The sequence below is a fragment of the Trichosurus vulpecula genome, chromosome 2 (assembly GCF_011100635.1).
Source record: "Trichosurus vulpecula isolate mTriVul1 chromosome 2, mTriVul1.pri, whole genome shotgun sequence".
In the NCBI taxonomy this organism is placed as follows: Eukaryota; Metazoa; Chordata; class Mammalia; order Diprotodontia; family Phalangeridae; genus Trichosurus; species Trichosurus vulpecula.
Window position 1 is genome coordinate 343,629,309 of NC_050574.1, and position 23,130 is coordinate 343,652,438.

A 23,130-nucleotide genomic window follows, 5' to 3' on the forward strand; every position below is an offset into this window, starting at 1 on the left:
ATCTAAGAAACAGTTTTGAAGCACTTTCTGAGAACGAACACTCTGTTAGAAAAGCAATTGCTTATCTTCCAAGCAATGATCAGATGGACCCATGGGTATAGTGAGATAGGAGATCATCCATTGTCAGAGGAAGAAGAGAAAAGTAGTGATGGTTGGTGACACCATCTGAGGGGTACCGAGGCAGCTATTTGTTGATTTAATAACAACATTATCTTCCCTAGGGAATGATGATGATGATGATAGCTAGCATTTACATAGTACTTTAACGTTTGCAGAGCACTTTACAAATATTTCATTTGATCCTCATAACAACCCTGAGAGGTCTGAAGTCTTTTCCACATCTTCATTATGTTTTCTTTCAGATATCTTGAGAATCAATTCCCCAGTGTTCTCAAAAATTTGCCACCTCTAACATAGCCATCAACTGTATATATTTGATTAAGTCCAAACCTTTTACTATCTTTTTTCTTTAGTACTATTTTCACTTCTGTGAGCACAGTCAGAACTTATGATGGATGTTAAGAGTCCAAACATAGTGGCTCCACAGTCTTTGATGGTGAAAAAAAGAGTTTGCTGTAAAAATTTCTGTAGATCTTCATCTTCTACCAGTTTATTATCAATTCTTAAATTCCTACCAAACAACTTTCCTTTGAGTCTCTTGCTGAGCTTGCTTTGAACTGTTTTTCTTTACATTGCTTCTTATTGGTTTATGATGCAATACTGCTTATAATCTTACACTCTTCTTCTCTGTGAGATTTTACCAATCAGTGTTCCTCTTGACTGCCAGCTCTCTCCAAATGGCAAATAGGTTAACTGTTTATTATGGACATTTTTAGGCTCTTTTGGTATCCTCATTATGGAGTTGACTTAAATTGCTTAAATTGCTAGGGGTAATTGTTATAATCAGTATCAATGACCTTTATTCATTCCACTGTTCATTTTTCAGTGTCAATAATTTTGTGTAATCAAGTCAGGTTTGGCTTCTTTTAATTGTGCGCAATGTCTTCATTTTCATTTTAATCTTTCTTCTAGCTTTATATTAATTTTAATATTTTCTCTAATAATCCCATTATCTGAATGTACACATATAGCTAATGCAAGAATGACTACTACATCAGTAATCACTTGTTTTCTCTCTGTTAATCAGTTTCATTCTTTTGGCAATGCTATTTAACGCTTGCCATGCCCAGCACCTTTTTAGTCTTTCATGAAGAAAAAATTCAGATATATAGACATTAAATTTCTTTGTAGTCCCACAAGTATTTTGACCTTCTAATTCCTTACTCCTGAGCCATGCTTTCCAATATATTTTTCACTATCCACCTATGCCCAAATTTGCACTGAAGACAGCAAGAATCAAAGTTGGCTCTGTTTTAGTTCAGAAGGTCTAATCAAGTCTGTACCAGATGCTACTGTATATACTGCAATTATTTTCATGGTGGTCTTTTTTTTTCAAATATTTATCATAAATGACCAAATATCCAATGAAATTCCACCAAAGTTCCACCAAGACCTTTATTTCACTCTTACAGAATCTATGAGCCATCTTTCCATTTAGCTGGAAGTTCCTTTTGTCTTCTGGTGATGCTTATAGATAGAATACAGTTTCAAGACTGATAAGCATTGGTGCTTCAGGTAGTATGGCTATTCATTTGTCATTGAACTTGGCTGTCACATTTAGAATACTGGTAGCTAAGTTAATGTCAAAAGACAGATAAACTATTTGAATCTTATATACCTTTAAACCAAAATTTCCCCCACTCTGTCATCATCAGTACAAAGGCAAAGTTGGGGACCACCAAGGATTGAGGGCCATTTTCTATTTTGCTTTGTTTCATGCAGTGCCATGGCCAAAAGATTCATGACAAAATTACCAGCCTAATAACAATGAGCCTTTTGTGTTTAGCCAGGTGGATCCTCAGAAAACAGACATAATCTGTTGCCAGGGTAGTACTTGGCAGTCATAGACTTATTAAGTTTCTTGGAATAATATAGATATTTGTTTGGGGAGAGTGTGCAGGTTAGGGGGAGAGAAGAGGACAGATGCAAGAGGGGAGAGATCGGGGAGAGAGAAGAGGAAAGAGAATATTGAGGGTTTTTTCCCCTTTATTGCAAAAACAACCTCCTCCAGCTGAAAAATGACACACTTCACTAGTGTTCTCCTAATGCAGAAAGCAGACTAGAACAAATCTATGTGAAAGCCTTTTAAGATCTTCAGAGGACAGGCACAGTAAGATCTGAGGTGCTGCATTATTATTACTATGATTATGCTACATGAAACTTTATGGTGTGTTTTATGTTCTTCTAAATAGCTTATACTTAGTAGGAGATTGCATTCAGACAAATAGCTACACACTCAGCTTTCCATCAATCAATATACTCCTATGAACCAAGTAAAGTGAATTATCCATTACAAACTTGACGTGTCACTTACAGAGAGACTTCATTCCATTCAGATAGGAAGATGAACATGCATTTTTCTTCTATGTACTTAATTTGAAAGAGTCATTTAAGCACTCTCTCCTCATATATGATTAGTTTTGTAATGGGGAAGTTAAACTGGATTTTATTCTGCCTTCTGAACCTTTGGTAGTGGCATCCTATCCATTCTAATTGAAGAATTCATCTTATTGGTCATAAGAAATAGAAATAACTCATTAAAATTTCAGGTACCAGATGGAGTTTAAAGTGCATGAGAAGTAGAAAAGTCCTCTGATAATCGTGAACTATTCCAAAAGTCACAAAAAAGAATAACAATGAACCTCAAACCATCATTTTATGAAAATTTCTTGTTATAACTACATTTTAAGAAAGAAATTTTATTTTAACTGTGCTACAATAGATATGCTTCAGTATTTAATTACCTTTCCTAGCTTTACCTCCTCAGAATACATTATAAGCACATTTTAGAATATGCTTTCTAAAAGCCGAAAGGTAGTCTGAAATAATGGACAGAGGACTTGTTTCAAATCCTGCTTCTGATACATACTGGCTTTGGAGCCTTGGGCAAGCTTTTAGCACCCAAGCTCTCTAAGATTTGGCTATTGTAGAAGAGTGGTTTATCTGCATTAGTTGAAAAGCTTTTCTCACCAGGAGTTCCCTGTACCAATAAAAACACAGATCTAGACCTAAAAAATAATAAAAGTGATGAAAGGTTTTGGCTATAACAACATGTCCTTTAAAAAACATTTAAAATGATTTGCTCTCATTTACCAATAGTGCTACTTGCGTACTAATATCCCTTCTAGGTTGGAAGACAAAAAAGTTTAGTCTTTTTTAAACTAAAATTTAGGACAACATAGGACCACAGTTATCTGGGCCATGAGAAGGGAGTCAGCCTTGATATCTATCTATGTAACTATGTATGCATACATGCATGTGTGTATGTATATATGTATGCATCTGTCTATCTTATCTGATATCTATCTATATTTGAACAAAGATATAGGTTCATGTATGTCTATCTGTATATTTGTGTTCACCTTTCCACACAGCTAGACTCTGAGTTCCTTAATCCCCTAATAAAAGGATGAAAAAACCTGCAGTTTCGTGGTTATACTGACAGGAAGTACAGAATGCCCAGTATGCTGTAGGGAAGGTGGTGGTGGCAAATTTAAAATATTTGAGACTTGCACAGTTCCATTTCCCCATACCAACATCTCCCCCCACTTCACTCAGACTATTGATGCATAGACACAGATAAAAATTTGTTAGTCACAATTCATTTTATAAATTGGGAGATTGTACAAGGAGAGGAAATCTCATGGCAATTCATTTGCAGGACTGGAGAGGAAACGCAGATTTCCAGCCAAATATCAAAGAACCAAAGTGTGAATTCATTAAGCATTGGCAACCAAAGTGCCAGGATTACTGAGACCAGTGAAAAGCACCAATGAGATACCAGCAGGAGCACAGTAATAGGAACACTGCTCAGGGAAGGAATTTAGGGGTGACATTGGCTCTTTTTTCCAGCCAGCAACTCTAGAAATCTTTAGTGAGCAATCAGCCAAAGGATACTATGGTAGGTTAATCCCTCCACAAATAAATAGTAACTTTGTACCAAAGGTAAGAATAGCAAAAGCATAGGAACTCTTTGGGGAAATTCATAGCTCAGAACAAACATGTAAATCTATCTGAAAGTGATCATTTTTGACTGTCATTAAAACAGATACCTGAGTGTTATTGCAAAGAAGAGAAAATCATGTTAAAAATCAATAACTATGGTAGGCAGAGGGAGAAAGACAGAGAGACAGAGAGGTTAATAATGAGTCAACTTTAGTATCTTGCTTGTTGTTGTTTGTCCTTCATTCTTGAAAAAGGACCATGACATTGAAAAAGTGATGTCATGACTCGAAAGCAAATCGCATTTAAGTGAGGCAGGGCTGTGCAAAGTCATCAGCCTCATTCTTTCCTCCAGGACCATCTGGTTCCAGTGGCAAGATATTAATCAGGACAACTGGAGATGGCCCTGGATGCAGTGGGAGACCTTGTCCTTTTTAAACTTAGGTCTTTCCTAGGTCTTAGTTTGTCTGAGGCAACACCCATTCAGTGATTAAGGCTAGGTAAGAAATGAGGCAAAAATGGCCTCTTTTACCTAGCCCAAAATAAAAATCAATCTGGAATCCTCAGGGTGTCTGGCCAAAACAGAAACAATTAGGTACTGAAAGCTAAGCTGCTTTTAACTTGCACACCAGAGAGATAAAAGCCAAACAAGTATCGAATAAAGAAAACAAAACTAAATAGAAGAAAGTCCTGGTATCTCACTTCAGTGGCCTTCTTGTTTCTGCTGGCCTAGTTGCCTCTTGCTAAAGGCTCTTATAGACTGATCCCCACATTTATATAGCACTTCACAAAGTGTTTTCCCTACAACAAACAACTCTGTAATCTGTGTACTGAAAATATTAACCCCATTTTAGTAATGGAGAAACTGGGGTAGAGACAGATTATTTAACTTGACCAGGGTCACAGAGTTGGTTGGTGTCCAAGCAGAAACTCAGGTCTCTTGATTGATCAGGTCGAGCATTCTGGCCACCAGCTGATGCCATGTCTGGGTTTTACCTGAGGTTTGTAAACAAAGATATGCCTGTACCTCAAACTCTTTGCAAGATTTGAGGGCCGTTAGAAGGGACCCCTTTTTTAAAGCAACAGGTAGATCAACAAAGGAAGCCTAGCTATGTTAATAATGGAAAGCTAAATGCTCAGGTCTAGAGGTATGAATTTTTATGAAGATTTGCTGTCCTATTTTCTTAGACTTGTAGTTCTGGGGGAAACTGAGTAAATGAGTGGACTATTACTGTGATCCAAGGGAAGAAGGCTGGATTTAGAATTGGAGGACCTGGGTTTAAATTCTGATTCTTCCATGGTTATCTGTGTGGGTTTAAATGGGTATACCATTTGGCCTTTCTAAGCCTCTATTTCCACATCTATAAAATAAGGGAGTTGGATGAGACAACTCCTAGGTTCAAATACATGGGCCTTTGTTTCAAACACCCAGTAGGTAATAAGGAGTGACTAGATAATGACTGCATCATGAAGGACTTCTAAGCAGTCAGGTCCTTGCACAATAAAATTTACTATAAGGTCAAGGAACAAGTCATTTCAAAAAGTCCCATCAGAACCTTAAAAAACAGATGTTTTTATGTGACTGCAGATCCAGGAATGAGATTATTGGGTCTAAGAGAATGACTAATTTCATGTTGTATCTCCCCAGTTAGAATAGACATTCTTGAGGACAAGGTTTGATAGTCACTTTTGCCTTCATATCCCTATTGCCTAGCACAGTGCTCTGCTCAGAGGAGGCACTTAATAAATGCTCAAATGGAATTGAAATACTACTCCCAACATATTTAATAACATAGACATAGGATAATATAATTTCAGAGCCAGAAAAGACATTAGACTTATCCCCTCTCATTTTACACTTGAGGAAACTGAGGCCCAAAGAGATTAAAGTGGCCAAGATAAAAAAGCCACTTAGTGGCAAAGTCAACACTCTGAAAATCCAATACAGTTTTCCTACTATGCCACGTTACAACTACATGAGCTATACGTTGATAGTATATTGGACAGAAATAAACAAGATGGAGGTTATTCAGCACGTTTTCAGAATAATGCACTTAGACGGTGTTTTATGGCAAGATCCATTTGTGGAGGAAAGTCCATTTTAAAACAAAATCCCAATTTCCAAACGGCTAGCTTATGCCTTCGCATTTTTAAAGCATTTTTTTTAAAAAATTCTTGGGCATACATGTTTACAAAGGCCAGAAGAGACCTGACCAAATGTGCTTGCAACCTAGACTTTCTATTAATAAATTAATGATATTCATGTTAAGCTAAACCTGAAAAGCCAAAAAAGAGGTTGTAAAGTGACTTAATGATTTTACCTTTCAAGAGCAATTTCTCTAGAGTTGAAATCATGGGAGTAGAATCACAAACTGGGAAATTTTTGTGTAGATATGACTCCTTTATCTCTAAAACTAAAGGGACATTGCTGTATAGAAATGATTCAGTTATTCCCCCAAACTGAAGAAACAAAAGTTTAATCTGCTTTTCCAATTTTGCTTTGTTAAGTATAGACAAATAAGGTGGGTCTTCTAAAAAAATGGGCGTTTCTCAGTGTAGAGAAATTGGACAAAGTTTATCTGTCCATTAGAAACTGGTGTGAAAATGGACCCATCAGTGATAGGCAGATATACCAATTAGGAGATTATTACAGTATTCTAGTTGAGAGAAAAGACAGTTTTAGCAAAGAAATTCCAGACTGAAAAAGAATGGGCAATGAACATAAATGGAAAGGAAGAGGTTAAAGAGAATTGAAAATAAAATAAATTTTGAAAAAAGAGCAGGTCACAAAGTAAACATAATATTCCTGTAAAAGAGAGAGACAGAGACACAGAAAAAGAGGGGCAGAGATCGAAAATGTCCTATCTCTGACAAAGGCATATACTTACTGTGTGACTAAGACCATAAACTATAGAGAAAGTACCAATCTGAGTTCCTAAACCAAGGAAATCAGAGGTCCCATCCATATTCCTCTGTCTGTCTGTGTTGTTGTTGTTGTTGGCGGCAGCTAGGTGGCACAGTAGATAAAGTGCCAGGCCTAAAGTCAGGAAGACTCATCTTCCGGAGTTCAAATCTGGCCTCAGACACTGACCAGCTGTGTGACCTTGAGCAAGTCACTTAACCCTGTTTGCTTCAGTGTCTTTCATCTGCAAAATGAGCAGGAGAAGGAAATTGCAAACTACTCCAGTATTTTTGCCAAGAAAACTTCAAACAGGCTCGCAAAGACATGGACATGACTGAAAATGACTGAACAACAACATATATATTTATTATATATACACATACAGTATATATATGTATTATGTATACAACATATATGTATTATACATACACATACATACTATGCAGTATAGTACATATGTATTTATGTATATATGCTTATGTAACAACAACAGGTTGTATAAAAAGAGGGGAAATGCGTCTTTGTTATTCTGCTACCCATGTCTACACCAATACTGTTTTCTTTGAAGACCTAAAATATAAGAAATGCCTTATTTTTTGTTTGTTTTGTTTTATTTCTGTGCTGCAGATCCTCCCACTATCACGGAGTCCAAGAGCAATGAAGCTACCACGGGGCGACAAGCTTCTCTCAAATGTGAGGCCTCCGCAGTGCCTGCACCTGACTTTGAGTGGTACAGAGATGATACCAGGTATTTATTCAGCCCACCACAACTCCTCCATGGCCAGGGCAGGTTTTTTTAAGAGGCAAACAAGTTTTTTTATGAAAAAAAATCAAATTAGATCTATATTTGAATACAATTTTTAAAGAATCTTGAGACTCTCAGACCCTAATTAAATAAGTAACCAACCAACAAAAACCGAGGACGTGGTTGGATGGTTGAATAGGCTATATACTCCCTCCATATTCTCCCCTTTCCTTATCATGGAGATCAAGTTAAATTGAAACTAGTCTCCATTGGCAGTAGACATCTACTCTACTAATTGAAACTACACAAAAAATGTAATAGAGATGATTCAGAGAGTAGTGAACTGAAACTGCTATTTTCCCCTTCTTCCCAAGCCCCCATAAATGTGAATAAGAATGAGATACTTTATATTATATATTTCATTGGTCTGCTTATGTTGTCTCTTGCACTCTTAGGATAAACAGCGCTAATGGCCTTGAGATTAAGAGCATTGAGGGCCAGTCCCTCCTGATGGTGACCAATGTCACTGAGGAACACTATGGCAACTACACCTGTGTGGCTGCCAACAAGCTGGGAGTCACAAATGCCAGCCTAATCCTTTTCAGTAAGTATATCACAGATGAGGGGGCCCAGTTCAGTGGAATTAATTACATTACAGATTTCTCCGCTCAGCAAACCGGAACACCATTCACTCATCATCTCTTACAGAAGAAACTCTTAGGCGAAACAAGAAATAAGTGACTGGGAGGAGACAAATTCATATGTAGCATTCATTATCCCTCCATAAGGAAATATTTGTACATAAATGTGATATCATCTCTTTTTCTCCATGAATTGTTTAGTTTTAGGATTTTAGTTTGTGGGTTGTTATTGTTTTAAACTCAAGTTTTTTGAAGAAACAGGGATAGAACACATTTCTCTTTAGGTTAATGGTAGCTTTAAAAAAATGTGAGACATAAGAGGGTAGAGGATCATGGCAGCTGGAAAAATGACAGTTGGTGAAAGTTATTGAGAGAGAAACATTCAGTGAGAATTGGATAAGGTGACTGAGAAAAGGAGATGGAGAATAATCAAAAGGTGTTTTCAGCGCTGCGTGGTAAAAGAGGGAGGGCTAAAGAATTAAACACTGGAATGTCACAGTTAGAAAACTCTTAAAAGGAGAGAGAGTAGGGACATGTTTCTCTATTGGCAGCTGTAGGAATTTATGTCCTGTGGAACCTTTCAGGAGATGTAGGTAAAATGGTAAGGAAAGGATGTATTGACCCTTTTCTGAAGAAGGTTCAGAAATAGAAATACTAGGAATCAGTGATTTCAGAATCGTTGATGCTGGCAGTGATGTCCTGCATCAGTGTCTCTTTAATAAGCCTGATGTTACACCTTAGGTATGTGAATCTCTGAGTAAGTGGAAGTGCTAAAGGGGATGCAAAGACACCTTTAGAGGAATCTGTGGCAGTGACAGAAGTGTAACAGGGTAGAATCAAGAAATGTATCGTAAAACTTAGTATAGGGTCATGGATAATATAAAATATACTTTAAATAGTTAAAATATCCTTGATTTACCCAGTGTGAATACTCTCTCCATGTGCATAGGTTGTAATCCTGCTATACCTTAGGAGATCAATGATCCCTGTGATTTACTTCAGCAAAAAGAACTCATCATTTGTGGCCAACTATCCAGTAATGGGGCTCTCCAAACTGAGATCATCTGCTTCTCAGGAGACAGGATGTTCCCTCAGTTTTGGTGGGACCTGTTAGAATATTTATTCCACAGGCATAATCCTCAAAAGTCCAAGGCCATCTTCATGCTTTCATGAGGTATCAGAGGAGGATTTTTCTGGGTGACAATAGAAAAAAAAGAAAAGAAACAAAGATTATAATACTCTAAGTCAAAGGATCAATAGAACAAATGGAGTATAATCAAATGACTGTTTAAATTGCTAGGAGATGTCTGCACAAGTGCAATTCAGAAATACTATGTCTATGGGTATGTCAGTGTATATGTGCAGAAGTATAAGATGAATTGATTGTTGAGCATTTTTTTCCCTTAAGCCATACTTGAGTGAGCCCTCCTGAAAGGAATTCTTTAAAAAATTCAAATAATGGCCCTCTTGCAGTGTACTATTTGAACCACTTTAAAAATGTTCAGAATCTAAATTCAGGTGCATGTATGCATATGTGTATGTGTGTGTGTGTGTGTGTGTGTGTTAACCACACTAAATTTGGCCTTCAGTTTGTCATTCATAACTCTCATTGACTTCAGTCAGTGACAGTTTAATGTGACATGGGTACACAAATGCTTTGTCAACATGAAGTTTAAAATTCATGTCCTTCTTTACTTGTCTCCCAAGACTGAACATCACTGTTTCCTACTACCGCTGCAGACATCAATAACCCCTAAGACACCAAAAGGTTATTTAAGAAATGTACATCCCTACTTTATTCCTGACACTAGTGAGTTCTTATGTAGTAGCAAAAGCAACATAAGCTATTGAACTTGGATTTTGAGGGGAGGTGGGTGAGGGTTGGGGAGGAGGACTCATCTGAATAAGAATGAATGCTGAAACCTGGAGGTTGAGGGAGAAAGGGGAGATTGGGAGGACAGCTGAAGTTGATTGATGAAAGGAAACGGGTAACGATCAAATTATATCAATGGATCCTTTCACTTATATTCCACCTTGAAAAGAAAATACTTGACAGCTAAGTTCTTATGAGAAAGGGGCAAAAATGGGCTAGGAAATACGAGAGACTGAAAAGGAGAGGGATCGGATGTGTACACCCAAAGAGAATGGAGACAGTAGTAGCCTGCCAGTGAAGAAGAGAGTCCAATTCCACACATAATAATTGTAGTAGCAAGAGGTTTTTACCTCATTCTTAAATCTTCCAAAGAGATTCATCAAAGAAACCCTAAAGACGAAAGAGAAGCCATAATACTCTAGAGCAGGGCTGTCCAACCTTAGATTTTTTTGAAACAATAGACAATATATTTTGATTTGCCATTTTAGTGAGAGCGCTGCTGTAGCTGGTCGTTGTTTACTAAAGAATTTATGTAAATTTCTGTGCTTGTAGGCAGGCCATATAAATCACACTGTGGGCCGTGGCCCACAGGCTGCATTTTGGACAGCCCTGCTCTAGAGTAATGGTTCTTAGAATTTTTCTCCGCGGTGAAACCCTTTGGTTTAAACAAAACTTTGCCAGAACTCTGGTAGTAAAATATTCTAAAGTTATTATATTTAATGCCTATAAACAAACATAAGGTCCATTAAAATATAATCTTGAGGTGTTTCAGATCTTTGTGATATTGTTTGACAAACATTGCTCTGAGGTATTGGCTAGTGAGGCTACAGATGAGAAATTGGGGATACATTTTAAATACCCTCGTTGTCCTTGGAGATAATAATCACATAATAAATGCTTCCTGATTAATTGATCCAAATTGAACTTTAATAAAATATATCCATCCTTAAAATTAAATAAAATGGTAAGGGTGGATAGAGTGTGGAACTTGAAGTCAACTAGAATTGAATTCAAATTCTGCCACAGACATCTGCCTACTAGCTTTGTGACCCTGAACAGATCACTTAACCTTGGGTCACTTAACCTTGCTGAGCTTGTTGACTCATCTATAAAGTGGGCATAATGATAGCACATAATTCACAGTGTTATTATGAGGCTCAAATGAGATAACATGTAAAAATACTTTATAAACCTTAAAGGACTATGCAAATGCTAGCTATATATAATGAATATTAATCATTATTGTAATATTATTAATCATTATTATCAGTTGATGGTACACTTGATCTGCTCACAGTTTCAGAACTTATATTTAGCATGCTGTTTGGAATTGATTACCTGCTTCATTAGAAAGTTATGAAGCTTGATATCTATCGGGGAGTTAAATAGCCACAGACCTGTGGAAAAGTGCTATTAAAAATCTAAATAATAAGCCAAATTATCTGTTCTTCATATCACAGGCAGGGAAGTGGAAAAGCAGGTTGAAAAATTTTAAAACAAAGTCCTTTGCTGCTCCTGAAACAGGAATATCGTGTAAATTCCCTTCCTTGTTCAGTTTTGAAGGGTACATTGTTTCTTCCTGCAGAGGTATGGTGAAAAATTGCCACTCAGTGATAGCATATGTACACTGTACCAAAAGATACAGTGACCACTTCACATGTTCACAAACACATAGAGAGGACTTAATTAAGAAAAGAAGGAAGGAAGCATATTCTTCCAGTGCCCTTAGATGCATTTGTATTTTTCCTTATCATAATGCCCAATTTACATCAGGCCAGGCAGCGAGACAGTGCCTAGGAACCACATTCTCTCTGGTGAGCACTGACTGTGAGCACTGTGTGGGCAGTGGGGTACTCTGCTGACTAAGCCAATCTGGAGGAGAAGAGGCAGCTGGCAAAGCCTCTGCCAGACCCAGGCAGCAGCAGGTATAAGCTCCTGCTCAAATCCCTGGAAGAGTTTCTGATTATTCATCATTTCGGGGAGTCAGTAGATTTTTTTTACCGTGTCCACTGTGATTTTGAATGCAGTGTCAAATCAGGGTCACCTGTTCTTCTTTTGCCCGTTTTCCTACTTCTCGTTAAGACATTGAGAACAAAAAGTAGGGAACAGAGTTTCAGAAATGGAAATGATTTATTTAAAAAAAGAACTTTTGTAAAAGTCATTTTTTTCCTCCCCAAGTCAATGGACTGTCTCTTTTTTTTCCTGTAGCTTTTCATGTTTTCTCGTAATTCTCGTACCCCAAACAGTCAGAAATATACAAAATCTTAAGCATGTTCTTCTTCAGACTTCGTAAAAATTGTCTTCCTTCCTTTGCTTCCTTTCCTTCCTTCCTCCATTTCTCCCTCCCTTCCTCTCTTCCTCCCTCCCTTCCTCCCTCTCTTCCTCCCTCCCTTCCTCCCTCTCTTCCTCCCTCCCTTCCTCCCTCCCTTCCTTTCTTCCTCCCTCCCTTCCTCCCTTCCTTCCTCCCACCCTTCCTTCCTCGCTTCCTCACTTCCTTCCTTTCTTCCTCCCTTCCTTCCTTTTCCTGTTTCTGCTTTGTGTATTACACCTTGTCATAGTGTGCTAGGTTTTTCCTTTCCTTCATTTTGTTTGGAGAGGCAGCTTGGTGTAGGCACAGAGAGAGCTGGCCTCAAATCAAGGAACACCTGTCTTCAAAGAACCAGCCATTAATCTTTTTTTTAATCAATCATTTTCAAGGTCATTATGATCTTTCTCAAAAAAAAATTGCTGGTGCCAGGGGATTAAATACTGGCCCCCCAACAACTCATGAACTTCAGGGAAGCCCAAAAGGAATCCTCTCTCCTAATCAACTCATTATTGCTTTGCTTGGAACTTCCATGTTTAAAAATTTATACTAGTTGAAGTCCCAGTAAGCTGATACTTTTTAATATCCCATTATAAAATATCTTGGGCTTTAGTCAAGTTCCAAATGGAATTTGCAAGATGGCATTGGTAGTAGCCAAAACAGATCATGTAATTTTAAGCTGTTTTAATACAGGTTCAGCATCAAGAAGGAAGGAAAGAATAGTCGCTTTGTATTCTGACCTTATCAGACCACCTAGTGGACTGTGACTAGTTCTAGGTGCCACATTTTGAGTAGGACTCTGATAAGGCAGAATACATGCAGAGGTGTGTAGCCAGGTGATAAGGGGACTGGAGTCTATCCCCAAAAATAGACCTATTGAAGAAAATAGGAATATGTATCCAATAACCAATCAAACAATAAGCATGTATTAAGGATATACTATGTGCCAACCACTATACTGGTGCTGGAAATTCTAATACAAAAATTCGGACAGGTCCTGCCCTCAAAGAACTTACGTGCTACTGAGGGAATACAACAGGTACACAGACAAATAAAATCAATCCCTCTCAGTCTGTCCGCCTCTTTCTGTCTCTGTCTCTGTCTCTCTGTCTCTGTCTCTCTTGCTCTCTCTCTCTCTCTCTGTCCCTCCCCGCCAAGTGATCCCTGTTAGGTGGATGCATGGGACAAGCTTTTGGACCTGAGAGGCTACTCTAAAAAGATAGCACTTGAACTGAGCCTTAAAGGGAACTTAAGGTTCCAAGAGACAGATATGAGGAGAGATAGAATTCCAGACATGGGGGTACAGCCTGTGCAAAGACATGAAGAGGGGAGATGGAATGTCATGTAAAGGGAGCAAGTAACATAATTTGTCTGAAAGGTAGAATTGAGCAGGGGAGGTAATATATAATTAGCCTAGAAAGATAGGTTCATGGGAGATTATAAAGTTTTTTAACATTTTTTTTAATTTTAGAGGGGGGAAGGCAGGGCAGTTGCAGTTAAGTGACTTGGCCAAGGTTACACAGCTAGTGTGTCAAGTGTCTGAGGCTGGATTTGAACTCAGGTCCTCCTGACTCCAGGGCCAGTACTCTACTTACTGCACCACCTAGCTGCCCCATTGTAAGGTATTTTAGATGCCAAACAGAAACATAGGTATTTTATCTTAGAGCCAGTGGAGAATCATTGAAGCTTCTTGGAAAAAAAAAAGTAGGGGAGTGGCAGAGTCTGGGCTGTATTTTAGGAATATTAATTTGGAAGATATATGGAGATTGGATTGGAGAGCAGAGACAGTAGATAAAGGGAAAAACCAGTTAGGAGGCAATTTCAATAGTCTCCCAGGGGTGGGGAACCTGTGAACCAAGAAACTACATGTGGCCTTTTAGGTCCTTGGGTGTGATCTTTCGATTGAGTCCAAGTTTTACAGAACAAATCCTTTTATTAAGGGAATTTGTTCTGTGATGTTTGGATTCAGTCAAAGGGCCGCACTTAAGGACCTATGGGTCTACATGTGGCCTCAAGGCCACAGGTTCCCCACCCCTGGTCTAGACAAAAGGTGATGGTTGTGGTACAAATGGAGAAAGGGACTAATGTGGGAAATTGTGAGAAGGTAGACTGAAGAAGAAGAGACTCAGGAGAAATATACTAGGTATTAGTAAGAATTTAAATGGTTGCTGAACAAGGAGGAGGTTAGATTGAATTCTGTTTGATCCTAAAAGACCAATGGGTAGAATTTATAGAGAGGCAGATTTCATTTCAACATAAGTAAAAATTTCCTAACAATTAGAGCTGGCTTTCTCCTGAATCAAATACACCCCCTACAGCAGAGATTGGATGACCACTTGTCAGGGATATTGTAGAGAGGATTTAAATTGAATAGGAGTTGGACTGCATGACTTCTAATGTCCCTTCCAAATCTAGGTTTTGGATTTGTAGTTAAAGTTGAGAGTGAGACTCTGATTACCTTGTTGGTCTATTGTTGAGTTGTGCTGCCCCACAATAGTGTTAGCCACCTCCAAAACCCAGAGAGCAGACCAATGTGATTAGTACCCTGAGCAAAACTGGGACTGAAAGTTTCTATGGCTTATTTTCCATGCAAAAGCTACTTACTACATCCTGTTTCATTTCCACTCTTACAGTTGTCCATGAAACCAGAGATGTAATAATGACTACAGGTATAATGGGATGGAGTGGGAAAATAATAATGGCAGTGGGGAGATAATTGAAGAGTGAAGCTAAAAAGCTGGGACGGAGAAGAGACTAGGGAGTGATCAGGCAGTGGGATAGAATTAAGAGAATAAAATAACTAATAAGGTGTGATAAGGAGGAAATGATGATTACAGGGTGGAGCTAAAGTGATGATAATAAGCTGAGAAGAAATTGAAAGGGTGATGAATAGAAGGTGGGAGAAATGACTTAGCAATGTTATAAATGGCCATGTAAAAATGAGGGCAGAGAGCATTTACCCAACTGTGAACAGTACGAGAAGAAAATATTAAGCCGAACCATTTAAACAGCCTGAATAATAATAGTAATAATAAAATAAGGTAGATGGGGTAGCACATAGGACAGTGTTCACCTACTGCTACATAAATGCTATGAAAAGCCTAGATATTTATTTTCTAGGCTGGAGATGTAATGTCAAATAACCAGTAGAAGTTTGAATTGTCTACTTGACACTTGGATAAGTAAGTCCCAATTGTTCGTTGAGTTATTATTGACCGGCTGCATTGTAACATGCTTAGGAAACTCATCATCTGAGGCTAAAACTTTCAGCTAAACCACACTAAGCCTAGCACTATCTCTGGCATCCCAGATTTTGAGTGACCGAAATGTAATCAGAAGTTGTGTCCTTACAAAGTCCAACTTACTTTCCATAGCTTAGAGTAGAAGATGACAAAATAGAAAAGATGTGCTTGCACACACACAAACACACACACACACACACACAGAGCAATACAGCTACATCCATCTATATAGAAAGAGGGAGAGGGGAAGAGAGGAAGGGAGAGGAGAGGAAAGGCGAGGCGGGGTGGGGCGGGGCGGGGCGGGGCAGGGCGAGGATGGGAGAGGAGAGGAGAATGATAGCACATAGAGAGCCAACCTGTTTGGGCAGAAGTAGTTTCATAATCTGAGAGTTCCCTTGATCAGTGCAATCACAAACCTAGGCTAGGTATAGAAACAAATAGATATTTGCAAGGTGTCCCCAGCATTGTAGTTAGAGAGGGAAAGAGGGATGCCTGAGATGCATTTAGCTGAGGGGAACAAAAGTAATAGAAGACAGGAGGCTCAATTCAGTGAGTGACCTTTCTGAGAGAACCTGTAGGAAGTGTTACAATTCAACGTGGGTTTTGAGATAAGATGAATAACCTGTGAGAGGTGAGGTAGGATATTGAACAGAATGGCTGGTTCAAACAGTGCCACTTTGTGTCTTTGCATCCTCAGTGCCTAGAGTGATGCCTTGCACATAGTAGGTATATGATAAAGCCTTTTTAAATTGACATGAACACACTCTCTGTTCAGGTTTTTAAAAGTCACATACAGGGCACACAAACTTTGCATTTATCCATAAGATGAAGCATCCCTCTCTAGCCTGACCAAAGTCAAACTTTCTGACAAGTTTGCTTGACTGTCAAAAACTTAGTTTCTAAGACAGGGAGGTAATATTCGTGTGTGAGTTGGGAAACAGGAAAAAAAGTGTTATACGTATATGTACTTAAAGTAAAGTAAGAATATATGCACATACATATGCCTGTTTATTACAAACATGTGAAACATACACACAGAAACACTTCTTTTTACTCGTATCTTCAATGTGGAAGAGGCTATGGGAAAGAAAATGTTAGAACTTAAATGTGATAGCTGTATGTCTTAGGGAATGTGAAACATTGCCAAGTTTTATGGGGTGTAATAGTTATGATAGCTGTGTTGGTGAAAATGAAGAAGTAAAAACACGTTAGTTAAGATGCTTGATGACGAAGTGCAATATGTGGAGAATTGTAAGTATTCCATACAGTGGATTGGGTGAAGAGGGTTGAAGTAGGGCTGTAGAGAAGGGCCAATTAAAGTTGGTATGAGGATTCAAGAGGAGGAACTATAGCCAATGCAGCTCCACTGTCCAGCGGTGAGACTAGAATTCAGAAATCAGTACAGTGGGAAGTAGGGTTGGTATGTCATGTGCTCCATCAGGACTAGTTGAACAATGGTGGCCAGAACCCCAAATGGCCTTTGTCAAACAATATTACTTTTATATTGGATCTTCAACTGGATGATAGTTTTCCTAACAAAAGGTGGGAGCCATTTAATACTCCTACTTAATATAAAGTTATTTTCGTTTGGTTTGTTCTGTTTTTCTCGCCATTTTACAGATAATATTTTATTTTCATTGGATAGCTCTCTTTGGTACTCTACTATCAACAGGGGACATACAACATGACCTGTCAGTGGAATCACACCTTCCATTTCTGAAATCCAGTTAGGATGGAGAGTCATCTGTTTTATATTTGCTTTATAGTTAGAAATGAGAAGCTCACTTGTATATATTTTTCTCCATGACACTGACTGTTTTTCCCCCTTCAGAGCGAGTTTTACCCACAATCCCCAACCCTAATCAAGGTCAGTATGGTTTCTATCACACTGTGCTATTGCAGGGTCATTCTCCATCATCTTCATGTTTAAACCTAGGGAGGGGAAACCAATTCACAAAATTCATGTTCAATAAGAATCACTCTTCTTCCTTATAACTCCAGCTAGAACACCAATGATAGCTACCCCTTCAGACCTGATAGGCATGATATAGTTCAGTGACCCTGTTTAAAGTATTTCTACACTTTGCTGCTGCTGTTTGGCCTGCTGGTATTTGATCAGGAGTCACAGTGACAGTTCCAAATATCCAGAAATAAAGCTGTTCAAAGACTTTTTTTTATTTCTTAGCAGCAGCTAACTACCCTAATCTCCCTTTTTATGTGAAAGTCAGCCTAGTTTCTGAATCCCCAAAAGACAAGAATAGATAAACTACCCCCACATCTGGGGACTTAGCCAATCTGAACCAAAATGTATTGATAAAATTAGTGGGAAACATTTTTCATGTATTGCCCAGTTTGTCATATTATCTGAATTAGATATTTTTAGGACATAAGTTGTGACTTGATCTTCTTGAAGGTAAAGGCAAAGAAACCAAGGTGAACATTTTGTGTTCTTTTTAACAAATCTCTGCATAGACAATCTAGTTAAATTATGCCATCTGTATTACATTTAGATGCAAGCTACAGCCACAGCCCTATAACTTAAGGCTATTTAAAAGCAAATTGGCAAATAAAATTTAAGCAAGGTTGAAAAAAATAAGAAAGAAAAGTCCAAAATGAAACCAACCTACCATTAAAATTAAATCCCAGAAAGTGATTTGCAACTATCCCTCAAAGAGCTGAAAAAAGTAGGAAAGTAGGCCATGAGGGGCAGAGTGTGAAAAAATAAATCCAATTAAACATGATTATTGTATGCACCATAAATGAAATATACTCAGACAGTGAATTAAAGGTACAGTGCTGCTGCTTGAGCTAGCAAGAATCATGCTTTAAGACTCATCAGAACTGAATACCTGTACCCATTTTGCCCTAGTTTTAAAAATTACCAATAATTTATTTTTCATAAATATGTCTAAATTCATTGCAAACATATTTTATGTGCATTTTAAAAATTAATCAAAGGATTTCTTACACTGACTACAAATGATCACTTCCTAATTCAACAAAAGAGCATCAATCAACCTTTAAGCAGATTTAGAATATACATTCACATAAATAATAGAAAAAAAGAAGCCCTGCTACAGCAGAAATTTCCATAGGAACATATACAAAGCCTGTCTTGCCCCAAACACCAAAATACTTTTTATTTCCATAATTCAAAAGACTGTAAGGAATACTACCTCCACTGGTACAGATGGTAACCTTCATATGTATTTACTAGACAATTTTGTGACTTGCTTCGGCCTAAAAACAACCAAAAAAAGAGAAATACTTAGCTAGGTTGGTCCCCAGATGATAAACATAAAGTCTTAAGACTTTTACTCAAAGCCTTTCCAGTTCAGAGTAGAATATGCCAGAGTTCCTATTTCTTTGAAGGGCCAGGCTCACCTGAATGATCAGAAAAAAAGACTAATTGAGGACACAACAAACATAAAAGATACTTCTTAAAAAAGGATGTATTTCCTTTATTTATCACCAAGTTAGCATTCATTAAAAATGTTTTATTTGGGTTTTTTGAAAGACCATATTTATTATAAGTCTTTTTGTCTTGGAGTTGTAGGGGAATGAATCACCATTTTGCAAACATCTTCATGTGCAGCACGTGCACAGAAACATTTTATCCTGGAGGATAACATTTTCAAAGAGGCAATTCTATTCAATCTATTCACCTACATTCAAAGGTGAACATTGCCTAATTTCCCTAAAACCTTATGCATACTTTGTGGATACTGTTTGCCAGCCACTTTTGCCAGTTCAACGATTTCATTGAATCATGCCTTAACATAAGAAAAAAAAGCATCCAGAGGAATAATTCATATGCCATTCAGAAAGAGAAATGGATTAAATGAAATTGACTGGAGTGGGAAGAGAGCCCTTAGAATAGTGAGAACTTTACAATCCCCATGTCCCTCCCCAGTGTTGATTGGAGAATGGCCCTAGTTTCATCTCACATTCTAGATAGACTGTAGTTAGTTTTCTCTTAGTTCAAATAGCTAGTAGTGTTCTAGTTTAACCTATTACTAATGCTTTGGGTTGCTGGTGGTGGGAATTGGGAAGCTATTCAATGAGATCTGAGGTAACTGGTGCGAATCATCTGGAACAGAGACAAAACTTCCTCCTCAACAAGTCTTGTATTCCCGATAATGAAATGGACAAATGAGAGCTGAAATCACTGTCTTCATCCTCTTGCTAGCCCAGGTAGAAGTCAACATCTGTCATAAGATTTAGTTATCCCTCTTCCTGTTCTGACTCGACACTTAACAACCTCTATGGAGAACATGTTTTAACCGTCATCTTGGAATTTAAGGTATCTTGGGGTGATCTATTCATAGGTCTGTTTCGTCCCCCTGAATTTGAAACTTGCTTTACTGACACTTTAAATAATTATTGGTTATTGAATGACACTAAGTGCTTTGAACTCATGTATGAAGAAACACAATTCTTGAGATAATTTTCTCTCCTCACAGTCTAAAGATATTTTTTCTCCCTGCTTTTTCACTTTAATAAAAATATGCATTTAATTCCAATTTCTTTCTGTTAATACATCTCATGTGAAGCTTTCCCCTCCAACCCCACCCTGGATGGCTCATCAGGCAGACTTGGTTTCAAACATCAGTGTCTCAGCAGGAACCTTGTCCTAAGCCCCTTTCAAGCTGTGATTAAACAAAAACAAGTCTCAATAACTCAGAAGGATTTCCCTTGAGTTTCTCTCATCACATCGCTTGATTTTTCTGCAGTAGCAATAATAACATTAGTAGCTGCAATGACACCAAAGATTGGCTTGCATTTGCCACGGCCAATCAAATTTTTAAAAATTTCCCTCATCCTTTTCCTAAAACAGAAGACAGTATGCCCTCCCACCTCATTTTTTTCCACCCTTAGCTCATTGCTCGATCTGTTTCTGTTAGGTGTTTTTTCATTAATTTTAATTTAGATTTATTTATTCTGAAATGAGTCTTGGATTGCATATATTTGCATAACCCTCTCCTGACTGCATCACTGCAGAGAACATGGTGAATTATAAAAGGAGAAGAGAGAGGCATAGGTGGATCTGAAAGGCTAGGAAAACACTCCTCATTTTTGTTAGACTTCACACCATCTCCTAAGGCCTCATTCTGAACACTTGGTGATATTAGTACTGCCACTCTCAATCCCTTAGGTGTAAGTTTTCTTTAATATAGTATTTAATATAGTATTCACTGATGAAGGCAATGAGTTTATAGAATCTCCCACCCCAGAACGATTCTGTGCTGGAACCTGCCTTAGAAAGTAAAAGCGATATGAAGGGCTGTGGGGATGGGGTGGTGGAAATCTGCTACCATTGCTGTCTTTTTGAGTTCTTATATGAAACATCCACTTGACTAAAATGAGCAAAAAGACTGTTCTCCTCTGTGCTCAGTTCACCTTTTCTCCAGCCATTTCTACTTTGTAAATCACTTTGGAATTTTGTCTAACAAATTTGCCTCCCATCTGATTATTATCCCAAGGGAACAGCCTTTCCATTCACTAACCCAGAATGGCAAGTGGGTTCGGGAAATGTTTGGTTTATCTTCTAGACTCAGGCTTTGCACTGGGTCTTTTCAGGAGCTGGTTACTATTCAGTCCCTGTTTTTCTGTTGATAAAACACATTGCACATGGCTGGGTTTGCATGATTAATACAGCTGTCTAAAGCTCTCTAAAAAAATCTCACAAACAAACCAAGCTTGCAGAAACTCTAAGTCAGCCTGGCATATTTCCCTTCTGAGTAGAGTCTGATGTACATGCTGACAGACCCTGGCATCAGCAAAGCCTGTGTCCCACAGACAGAGGAGGGAAGACACCTTCCTGCCCCCACCTGGTACTTGTGGGAATGGATTATCTGTGTCAGCTGCCACTGTGATGGAAAGGTAACAGGATAGAAAATACTGCAAACATCCCATTCCATGCAGATGGCTATACAGCTCCATTCATTCCCTCTAGGACATCACCTAGAGTATTAATGAGTAAGCCCTCCAGTTCCTTATTACAACAGACATGTTACCTCTTCTGAACAAATGGCGTGCCAGCTTTCTCTCTCGTTTGATAATTGTAACTAAAAATCCCATTTTAATAATGCACTATACATAGTGGTCTCCCTATGAAGATACACGTGGTTACCCCCAACAGAAACATGTTTTTTTTCAGTGCCTATATTCAAATACACAAAAACAGCGTGGTGTAGTAGATAGAATTCCAAGTCTGGAGGACCTGAGTTCAAATCCCATCTCTAATGCTTAATAGCTGTGTGACCCCCTATAGCCACTTAAGCTCTGTGTGTCTCAGCCACATTACTAGGCCATAAAGATTTGACATCAGAAGAGGCACTTGGGTTCCATCTCAGCTCTGCCTCTATTAATCATGCAAGTTGTTTAACCTCATTGACGCTCACTTTTCTCCTTCACCCTCCAAATGATGGGGCTGTACCTGATGACCTCTAAGACTCCACACCTTACAACTCTAAATCTATGATCCTCTGATCTTGAAAGCATAGATTAGTTACTATCTGTGATGGTGCAGTGAATTCTCAACACTGATAAAATTACACATCTTTCATGCATACATTCCTATAGGCATATACACAAAAGCTTTCTTTAATTAAACATAGCTTCAGCTACCTAAAATACTTATAAACTGAAACTCAGATTCACCCAAATTTGTTTACATGTACATTTCTATTAGTCTCAGATAATCGCTTGCATGATTTTCTGTTTTATTTTCTCCATCTTTTAAATGGGAATGTAACCTGTGCACACTTTTCCAGTAGTGCTTTAAGAATGCATAGACTAGCACTCATGGATTTTTGAATTCCTTGGAAGAAAGGTTCTTATGAAACTAAGAGTAGTCATATTCAGATGCACAATTGTCATTATTTGATTTTTATTTTTTAAATCACTAATCTCTAGTAGGGTTTGGGCACTTTTACAACATTACACAGAGGCCAGATGTATGATCAATGCTCAATATTCATGGTGTGTTAGTGGCATTTCACTCTCTGGACACCTCATAATATAAGCTACCAGCTCCTTCCCACAAATAGAGCTTAATGAGGGCACACTGTTTCCATTAACCTTTGGTGCTCTCCAGAATGTTCAGTGATGGCACAGGTATAAGGCCTGGAGAAAGGAATGCTATTGAGCTAAAATACCCATAACAAAACAGTCTGGATTTTTACTACTGAAGTGATATTAAAATATTATATAGCTGTATATGTATTATATATGTGTGTGTATATATATCTATATATCTATATGTATATGTGTATATATATAATATGTTTGTATATATGTAGCCATATATATGTCCATATTTCTATCTCTACACACACACACACACACACACACACAC

General features: G+C 38.0%; 1 protein-coding gene across 2 annotated transcripts in view; it reads left to right on the top strand.

Moving 5' to 3' along the window:
• The window catches only part of LOC118840108 (limbic system associated membrane protein), an 837,829-nt gene that overhangs the window by 781,799 nt on the left and 32,900 nt on the right, over positions 1 to 23,130 (top strand). Inside the window, exons 5-7 of one of the 2 annotated variants that reach the window (XM_036747612.1) lie at positions 7,592 to 7,712; positions 8,165 to 8,313; positions 17,602 to 17,637. In XM_036747612.1, the coding sequence (XP_036603507.1) occupies positions 7,592 to 7,712; positions 8,165 to 8,313; positions 17,602 to 17,637 (306 nt within the window). The remainder of the gene's footprint in view (positions 1 to 7,591; positions 7,713 to 8,164; positions 8,314 to 17,601; positions 17,638 to 23,130) is intronic. The other variant, XM_036747613.1, reaches the window with a different exon arrangement.